Source organism: Plectropomus leopardus, chromosome 15 (genome assembly GCF_008729295.1).
Source record: "Plectropomus leopardus isolate mb chromosome 15, YSFRI_Pleo_2.0, whole genome shotgun sequence".
Taxonomy (NCBI): domain Eukaryota; kingdom Metazoa; phylum Chordata; class Actinopteri; order Perciformes; family Serranidae; genus Plectropomus; species Plectropomus leopardus.
The window spans coordinates 19,802,849-19,813,479 of NC_056477.1; the positions used below are offsets into that span (position 1 = coordinate 19,802,849).

Consider the following 10,631-nt stretch of genomic DNA (forward strand, 5'->3'; position numbering starts at 1 on the left):
TGAAGATATCACCATCTCTTTACAGGGAATATTGTTGTAGTGTCGCTTATCTGTAATATGCAATTTATGGATTATTTATGTGTATCTTTTCTGATACATCTCTACATCACAATCATGTTTATTCCATGTCACACTGGTTATTCACTTTTATAATACCATATATAACAATACTAAATGACAACAATAATATATTAATTGGTGGATCTTCCTATACGGGATGAGGGGTGCTGCTGCACTTATATTTGACTTATTACAATATTTGTGATATGTCAATATTGATTTTAGTTATATATGCATGCAAAGTCCATGCACACGTGTAAGTTTGTGGAATACAAGTTATACTATTATAACACTGAACTATTTGAGGTGTGATGACAATAGAGATTTACAACCATAGGGTTGTTTTATTTTAGTGACTCTTCAAAAGTTTGAAATAGTTATTAAGGATGTGGTGGTTACATTTGAGTGTGATTTTTAATCTTTTTTATGTGGTCACTCATTTAATAATTAATTCATCAATGATATATGAAGAGCAATTGACATCACCCAATTGGCACAGTGTTAAACCAACACTGAAAAGGTCCCAGGTTTCCTAAAAAATGTCCTCCAGTGTCTCACTAAATCAACACAATGTGTCAACATTTCAAAAGTTGGAGAAGTCTGGAGTCAAATCTGGTGTCTTCAGGGACCGGAGAGCAGCCCTGGTCGGCCCACAGTGGCTTGGTTTCTGCAGGTGTGTCTTTGATCTAAGTGTCAATGTTAACAGGTTGATGCAATAAAATAGGTTAAACTGCTGTACTCAAAACGCAGTAATCCTGTGGACCTCAATGATATGGCTGCTCCCAGCCAATCGGTGACAAGCCCGCAAAGATCAAAGAGGAGATGAGCCAACCATCTCTGCTCCAAACACCCAGCCCGAGATGGAGCTCCTCTTTGGACTATATATTTGGGAGCTTCATGACGTCCAGAGTCCTCTTGGAAACATCAGATTTAGGAACAGATCGTTTTTCAAATAAGAGCTGCGATTACAATTCCGCCCTGGAGCTGTTGGACAGGATGGCCACAGGCGAGTGTCCCGGAAAGGTCAGTCAGCACCGGGTGGACCACCTCCTCAGTGCGGTGGAGAGTGAGCTGCAGGCCGGCAGCGAGAAGGGCGACCCCACGGAGAAGGAGCTGAGAGTGTCCCTGGATGAGAACGAGCTTTGGCAGAAATTTAAGGATCTTACTAATGAAATGATAGTTACTAAGAATGGCAGGTGAGCTTCAATGCAAACAGTATATAATATCAGATACAATCCGGCACTTATAAGTATGATAAAAAATATGTTTGTTATTGTTTTATCAAGGCGGATGTTTCCGGTGCTCAAAGTGAACGTGTCCGGATTGGACCCGAACGCCATGTACTCTTTTTTGCTGGACTTCGTGTCTGCGGACAACCACAGGTGGAAATACGTGAACGGGGAGTGGGTCCCCGGTGGCAAACCTGAACCTCAGACGCCCAGCTGCGTGTACATCCACCCGGACTCTCCAAACTTCGGGGCGCATTGGATGAAAGCTCCGGTCTCTTTTAGTAAAGTCAAACTCACCAATAAACTCAACGGAGGAGGTCAGGTAAAGTGATGATGCTTGATGTTACACTTTCTTTGTTTTTATCTTCAAATAAAAACAGTTTTGTCTCTTTGATGTCTATTCCAAATTCAATGCTCATAATAAATTAGGCGTGGAAATTATTAGTCTGACACTTCAAATGATTATATTTGTGTCGATGTGTTGTTTTGCCAGATCATGCTAAATTCCTTACACAAGTACGAGCCACGCATCCATATAGTGCGGGTTGGAGGCCCGAGGAGGATGATCACCAGCCACTCTTTCCCGGAGACACAGTTCATCGCAGTAACAGCATATCAAAACGAAGAGGTTAACAAAGAAATTTCATATTTAGAAATGCAAATCGGATTTAAAAGTTTATATTACTAAAACTGACGTAACAATAACGTCTCTTGCCGCGTACAGTGTATGCGTAATTTACGCGCAGCATTTCTTTTATGACTTATTAATGGAAAACAACAATTATAATCATTTTTGTTTGTTGTTTATGTTTGGATTACAGATAACTGCCCTTAAAATAAAGCACAACCCTTTTGCCAAGGCCTTCCTAGATGCGAAGGAGAGGTAAGAATTTTTCACATTCATCATTTAACTAAAGTCTTTAACACGTATAAGTTTTAACATTGTTATATTGTCAATCATTTCCTTTTTTTCAGGAGTGATCACAAAGATATACGAGAAGACGCAAATGAAAACCAGCAGTCAACTTACTCCCAGTGTAAGTACTGGGGTTTTTCTTTTGTTTTTTTCATGTACCCATCTGATTTCTTGTCACTCTTTGTAAGTTATATGCTTTTATCGTGTCTCCTCTCCTCTGTGGAGCCAGTAGGTGGTTGGTTTATTCCAAGCTCGGGCTCTCTCTGCCCTCCTGCCAGTCCTCACAGCCAGTTTGGGAGTCCCATCTCCCTCTCGCCGTCCCACGGCTGTGAGCGCTACTCCACCCTGAGGAATCACCGCTCTGCCCCGTACACCACCCCGTACGCCCATCGGACCAACTCGCCCAGTGAGTGCCCTCCTCAACCAATCCAGGAATTACACCACTTCCTCCTCAGCTATTAACAAGAAACTCAAACAAATGTTGCTGAGTGTGGGATGTTTTGCATTCCTCTGGCTTTTGTGTGAGCGGAGCCACAGAGCTGTAAATGGTTTGGGCTTCAGACGAGGAATGTATGGAGGGAATATTCACACCTTTAACTGTCATGCTGATATCGGAGGGACAGGAAGTCCCGAATCATACTGAGAAAACAACACGTTTAGTGATCACATTATTTCTGTAGTATATTTGAAACCACCAGTGACCTGTTTACCTACAGTACTAAATCCCAGCGCCTCTGTTTGTGTTGTAGTTGGTTACTCTGATAACTCGCCAGCCTGTCTGTCAATGCTCTCGAGCCACGAAAACTGGTCCAGTCTACAGATGCCAACACACTCCAGCATGATGCCCATGGCCCACAACTCCACCTCTGGTACCAACTCTAGGTTTGTGTGGTTCCTCTATGTTTATTTTCATTGCACCCACACATAACAATACAACTCACAAACACAAACATGATCCAGAGCTGACTAATTTACAAAAAACAAAAACAGTAGAAATGGAACATGACTACTCTACAAGTTACAGGTAACAAGGCATTCAAGTGTCACAGGTGCAAGTTAAATATACTCACAGTAAACTGAATTATTATGATGAGAAAAGAAATGACAAAATGTGAAATAAAATTTTGTCATATATCAAATGTTGGTGGGGAAAATTTTTTTTTTTTTTTTTTTTAATTTTAACAGAGTTGAGTAAGAAATCCATTTGTGCTTAAATATTGGGAATATTTCTTACACCTGTCACTACTCTTTGCTTGTGTCAAAATAATTTCACCAATAGAATAAAATTAAAAAAATGATGTGTATCTTACATTACATGAGTATCATTCGCTTACTTTGGACAACAAAAAAAAAATGAATTAAGAAAATATTGAGATTGTACAGAATTTTTAGGTTTCCCATATACATTAAAATCAGATCAATATCAGTGTGTCTTTTTACAGCTGTAACATCCTCAATGACATCAAAAAAAGTCTCAATTCTTTCTCTCCAGGAAACCTTGGAGTATTTCCCCTGAATTCTTCACTTTTATGTATTTGTTCTCACTTAAATTCAGCTTTTTTTTTTCACTGTGCTCTGTAGAAACAGTAGCTTAACATTTTCTGTTTAATGTACTGTGACTCTTAAAGATATCTCCCACTTAAAAAAACAATTATGGATACCATTTTTCAACTTTTTCATGAAGCACTTCTTAAACATCCTAAGCAGAGCTGAGTGATGACTTTTGTATCCATGTCTCTGTACAGTCAGTACACCAGCCTGTGGTCTGTGAGTAACTCGCCCCTGACTCCCGTGTCCCAGAATGGAGGGATAAACAACAGCCTGAGCTCCCAGTTCCTTCGAGGGTCCAGCAGCCACTACTCCAGCCTTTCTAACCCTGCCACAGTGCCCTCCTCTGGTTCTCCCATGTACGACAGCGGCACAGGCACAGAGGTGCACGACACCGCTCAGTATGACGCCTCTCAACATGGGCGACTGCCTTCAGCCTGGACTCCTGTGACGCCCCCGTCCCTCTGATGGAGATGTGTCTGAGAGCTTGTAGTGAGAGGTGATGTCTGCAGGATGATTGATCTGCTGTGATTTAAGGGAAGAACCAACCCCAAATTAAACAGATTGTATATGTTTCCATATCAAATTTCACAGGCAAAAGGCTGTTTACAGTTTTGTTGTGCTTGAACTAATTAAGAATTTTTGTTCACATCTGAACTGGTACCTATGATAAGCTACAGAGACTTTTTTAATGTTCTTTGGTCTAATAAATCATCTAGTGTCTGTATTTTTAGCTTAAAAAATAATCTACTTTACTTTTATTCTTGGTTGACTTTTCCCTTAGGTTCAGCAAATACTTTTGTTCAGCATAGCAGGAAAAACATCTATTTTAATGTTAGTGAACCAAAATGTATTTGAACCTGCTTATATTAAGCATAGCTCAACAATACTCTCAGCATAAAGCAAAAGAAAAAGAAAAAAATGATGTACAGATGAAAAATTATAAAAGATTTTAAATGTTGTTTATAGTGTAAATGAGAGTATCTGAGGTTTACCATGTAAATAGATAAATGGAGCTTTTTGTACTGCAGTGACACCGTCTGAGATGTTATGCTCTTGATTATCTTAAAAATGAAATGAAAGGGTGGATCTAATGCCAATATTCTGCTATGCAGATGATAAACAACTTTTAAAAACATTTTAAGGCCATCTACATGACAATAAAAACTTGAATGTGCTTTATTTACTGGCGCTCATCACATATTGCATTGCTCTTTGTATTGTTTATGTTGTCCAAGTTCAGCCACTTTTATCATGGTGTCCCTTTTTTGTTTTCTGTGCAGTTATGATGCTATAATGATAAAGCTCTACAGAAGCATCGCTCGTGATTTAAATGTGCTGATTGTTGAGACTCATTCCCAGGTTGTCATAAAAACGCCTTGGGCTGGTGTTTCAGTACAGCTGTCAACCCAAAGCGCCGGTATTTGACAACCTGGGAATGAGATTAAATTATCAGCTATCTTTTTCCAGAGTTACATACGGCACATTTAATTTACTGCTAAATGGGACACAACTAGATTTTTGGCCCATTTTTTTCATCCATTTATACAGTGTCTGGCTATGGATTGTCCTCCAGTGAGCATTTCTTAAATTATTACCTACACAGGGGGTTTACAAAGTCTGGTTGAGGGTTACTTTACATTAATGGAGGTCCACAGCAGCACAAGGGACTGTTTGATTTGAGTGTTTTTTGGTTTCTTGGGGGACAAAATTCAGTCAGTGGTCTAATTCCCGTCTCATTAGTGGTTCTTGATAAGATTACCATCATTGCTAGAGTTAACTGGGTGTTAAAACTAAAGCAGCTGTTTTGTTGAGTCCTATCCTCCAGAGTAAGGTCTACTGTGAAGATTAGAAATGAAGAAAATGCACCTTAGCTACGATAATCATGATTTTCCAAAATATATACCTACTGCCGTCTTCTTGTATGATCGTCTCTATATCATACTTTAACAACAAAGAAACATTTTTATCAGTGTTGTTTGGTGTTTTATTTTTCATTTTAACATAGGCTATTACAATTTTTGTATAGTGCTAAAATTTGTGGCATTATCTTCTGAACTCAGATAATCTTTCTTTTTGAGAGTAGAGTAGTGAAGAATGAGTATTTTTCACACATGGGTGAGGAAGTACATGTGTGTACATCTGAGGGAGGAGGTTTGGCTGCTGGGACTGTATAGACAGTGTGAGGAAGTCAGGGTGAGAAACCTCAGAAAACACTCAGCCGCGGCGCTCTCACTCTGTTTCTATTCACATCTCCGTGACATGAGGGCAGTCAACTCCTGAAGGATACTGGTGACACATCCATGGGTGACACATGATCATCTCCTGTGTCAGGAAGCTTGTGAAGGTTGTGAAAGTGCATTTACTCAGAAAGGAACCAACTTATGTCTCATTCAGCTGAACACACACTTGGTTAAACACTCTAAGTTGGATAAAAACATGTTTTTCACACTTTTGACCAGAGGACAAAAAGCTAAATTGTACTAAATCACATAGGCTATTCTGATCATTTTTACGGCTGAGTTAGACATACTGCTGATAGTTTTCTTCCTGTAAATCAACCGGCCATTACAGATATGTTTGATGTCTTTGAAACATTGGGATCTTAAAGAATATTTTAGACAAAGTTAGTAAAATAAATGAATTGAAAAACAGTTTACTATTTATCAAAATTACAGGACTGCACTCTGTGAGTATGCACAGAGCTTTTTTTTTTTAGCACCATCCTGTCATAGTGCAAGTGTCATGATCCTTGTCTGATATCTTGAGGACTTTGTTTTGGGGTCTTCTGTGATGTTTTTCCCATGGATGCATTGGTTTTTCCTTGTTTCATGTTATTCATTCATGTGCTGTTCCCTGTTTTATTTTGTAGAGTTACTCCTCATGTGTCATGTCTGGTTTTACTTCCTGTCTTTGTGTGTTTTCCTTAGTGTGTGTGTTTGTTTGTGTTTGTGTTTGTGTTTGTGTGTGCGCGTGCCCCATCTCACCCGTCCCTCATTGGTCCTACAGCCCACTCACCTGGGGCAGGTTCAATCTCAAAACGTTTTGCTTTGTTTAGCTATGTTTTCTGGATTGAACATGTTTTGTTTACATTTCACACTTGCTTTGGCAATGTTTTCCATGCCAAAAAAGCCTTTGAACTGAACTGAATCAAATCCTGCTGTATTAAAAAGTAGTTCGCCTACATAACACACCAGGGTGTTCAACCCACCAATGTTTCTGTTTAAATTATCGTTATGCTATGTATCTTCGGGGCTTTTTCTCACTTTCCTCTGTGGATCTTGGGGTTGTGTTTATGCAGTTTATGCCATAAGTCATTGACTGTAGGCTATGTAAAGACTGACAACGTGACAGCTCCCCCAAAGTGAGGTTATTAAATCTCGATCGCCCCCTGGTGTCTGACTGCAGTACAGGTCCTAAGACCCGCCCCTCCGTGTTAGTGAATGGTCATAGGCTGAACTATAAACTCAAAGTACACACCAAATAAATTTTTTCCCAAAGATGGTTCCTGTCACTGAAGGTAGTTCTCATCACCCTGATGCTTGCTCAGGTGTTTGTTTTCGTGACAAGTTCGGTTTTAATGAGTTATTAAATTATACAAAAGAGGGCGTTCCCGCTATGATTGACAGCTGTGACAGCCAATCCGTGTGCTCACATTCAATGGTGCTGCTCACGATTGGTCGGACGGGTGTTTGGGCGGGAACCCCCATGCGGATATCGTTACTACGCAGATGCAGGGCTCCCGATGACATCACCCTCGCAAGATGGTGACGCTCGTATCCGGGATGTTTTAACCTCACTTCGGCATAGCGGCGGTAAGTGCGGGCACGTCGTCCGTCTGTGTTTACAGTCTATGCCGATAGTCAATTTAAATGCCCTCCTCATATGGTATTCACAAACTCCCGTTTGATACCAGTTTTTCCCTTTTTTTGCCCATCTCCACCTACACCTGCTGATCGGTTCCCTGTAGGCCTATATTTATACATATGGCTTTCCTTTTGTCAGGTCATTGTCCGTGTTTCAGTTTGTTCTGTTTTGCATCGATCTGTCTGGTCCTGTAAACTGGCACTAAATAATTATTTTTCTTCAAGTTATTTTTGCAGTGCTGTTGCTTTTTTTTTTGCACTTGCGCATGACAGCGAGCCCAGACATGTGTTTTGTTAATTAGGTGAGGAAAAATGCATTAAGTCTTGGTACTACTGGCATAACATAAAAATAACCTCGAGTTATACTAGAGTGTGTTTTTCATATTGGACCCACATTATTGAACTGAAACCGTTGAGACTTTACCAAACACTAGTGACCTTAATTATGACCAACAACATATTCTAACTAATAATGTAGTTTCTCCATCCTGCTACTGTATCTTCAACTGCGAGGGTGGACTGCACATTTTGTAAAACTGTAGGCCTAAGCAAGATAGCTATTGGTCTTGATCAGTTGGATATGATTGCATCATTGAGTAAACTACCAAAAACTCACCTCTTCCATTATGGTAACCCAAACCCTTCCTCTTTGAATCCAGGACTCCACATCTGCAATCTAAAATGAGAAGCTTCTATAATTTTGGTCACAGAAATACACCAAGTTTGCTGTCAAAGTGGAAAAGAAGTAGACCACCTAAGCTCACTCCATGATTCCTGCTTCCTCAAAAACAACCATGGCCCTAATGCTATAAACTTGACTTAAATGTACAGTTAACCCAAAAATTATATAATACAAGCATGCTTCCTTATAATTATATTTTTAAAAATTGTTCTCCATAAAGTCTTTTTTTATTTTATTTTTTAGCACTGTCTTAAGGTAATTTTCTTTCTTTTCTTTTTTTTAAAAACTTTTATTTATGTTTGTTTATTTATGTATTTATGTTTTTGTAACGTTTTTCTAATTTCTTGCAAATTTTTGAGCCATGTCTTTTTGGTCATTGCTGGGGGGGGTGAACAGGATTCATGATATTCTCTGAACCCGTCAAACCAGCTCCCCAACTTTGCTGTTAAGGCTTCACCCATTGTTCTTTTGTTACACTCGTCATCCTTATATGTACCATGTAGAGATTTTATTGGTTAACTGTATGAATAATTACTTATATACTGTGACCCATTCCTAATTTACTGTTACCTGCTCTATTGTCTCCACAGATTATGCATATTGTCACAGGAAGGACATCATGCAGGATACACTCATGTGCCTCTCTATGGTGTTGCTGGTGGTGGACCTTACATGACCTCACACGGCGATGATCAGGTACAGTGCGTTTGTAGAAAAGTGATTTAGTTTACAGGTACAGCTCCAAATGTTGGCAGAACACTATGATACAAGAGCTTCGTCCTGTTTGCTGGAGTTTGGATTCACACATTGAATTCAAAGCCAACATCAGCAAACAGGATCTACAGCTGCTCAGCTGTGTGAGCTGTAGCATCAATTCAGCATATTTTAAAGAAGTGTATGTACTTCCTTAGACCTTCCTGATGTTTTGCTATTAAACATGCGTTGGCTGGGAATTCACTTTTCAGTAGATTGTGAAATTACATGCATGTTGGCTTGAATTGTTGCTGTCAAGCTCAGGGCAACAATCCAAGTCCTGTTTGGTGACCCAGCTGGTGATAAAAACACAGACCAAGCATTGTCCTTGAAAATGTCAGTGTATATGTAAGATTTCATTCAGCATTTCTGACACAGATGTGTGTGGAATTATGACCTTTTGTCTCATATTTTAAATTGTGTTTGCACTTAATTGAGCTGCATAATGGTGATTTTTAACAGCAGCGCACATTTATCTAAAGAGAAAACTCCACATTAATGTGAGCAGAGATGGTATTTGAATATTATATTACAAGTTATAGAGGGACACAAAGCGCGGTGCAGTTGAGTTGAGAAAGTGTAAGCAAAGGCATTATGGTAGAAGAGAAGCGAGGCTGGTCAACAGGCACAAGAGCCCATTCAGCACAGAAGATCAAGGTCAATGTATAAGGACATCGTGACATCCTCCACTTGTACAGGCAGCAACCACAGACTCGCAGGAAGCAACAGACATCTAATCCGCTCAATTGAATGCACAATGGACTGCTTTGCTGATGCTTCAGAGCGTTTCGCTGTCAAACCACTGGATTTGATGGTCTGTGGTCACCATGTGTACATACTATTGTGTGCATACTGAGTATTAATATATATTTGTGTCACATAGATCAACATAGACCAGATTATACCTGAAAAGGGGGACTACTTTCTTCATGGTTGTGCAGATTCATGTCCACCATGTTATGGTGTTTTAGGTTCTTTACAGGTTTATGTCTAACTTTAATAGCATTATTGTAGGAAAAAGCATCATCATCACATTGTGGACTGATAAACACGCATTTTTGTGCTTTTCTGTAAAAGCCAATTATCTGTCCTTTTCTTTTTTGAAGGAATATTATGTAAAGCAAGAAAAGATAATGGGGCATCTATCGACAAAAAATCTAAAAAGCCATGAAGGCAGGGTATTTCTCTAAGCCTAATAATCCCATTATGATCCAAATGAAAAAAAAGCTCTCTGTCAAAGCAGGGAGCATTGACGCAAGCATGTCTTGACGTCAGTAGCTGCAGTGAATGAGGGATGGGAGGGGGGAGAGCCAGAGAGAGAGAGGGAGAGAGAGAGAAAGAGAGGGAGAGAGAGAGGCGTGTTTGCCTTCAGAAAATACCACGAAATACCAGCGTCATTGGCATGAATGCAACTGTAGCTCTTTTGCAAGAAACCCGCCGCGGATGTGCGCATATAGACGCACGCAAAATAAGCAGCTTTTAAATTTCAAAATCATTTGACATCCAAGTGACACATTGTGGAGAAACAGTATAGGTGCTGCACTGGAAATCTAAACCAGATGTAGTACATGGAATAT

General features: G+C 39.7%; 1 protein-coding gene across 1 annotated transcript; it reads left to right on the forward strand.

Moving 5' to 3' along the window:
- The first annotated feature begins 1,056 nt into the window (after window positions 1-1,056).
- On the forward strand, window positions 1,057-4,221 carry tbxtb (T-box transcription factor Tb). The gene is made up of 8 exons (XM_042502679.1): window positions 1,057-1,256; window positions 1,347-1,611; window positions 1,783-1,917; window positions 2,111-2,172; window positions 2,265-2,326; window positions 2,435-2,611; window positions 2,955-3,087; window positions 3,951-4,221. The coding sequence occupies exons 1-8, from the start codon at window positions 1,057-1,059 to the stop codon at window positions 4,219-4,221; spliced, it is 1,305 nt and encodes a 434-aa protein (XP_042358613.1).
- Window positions 4,222-10,631: the final 6,410 nt, after the last annotated feature.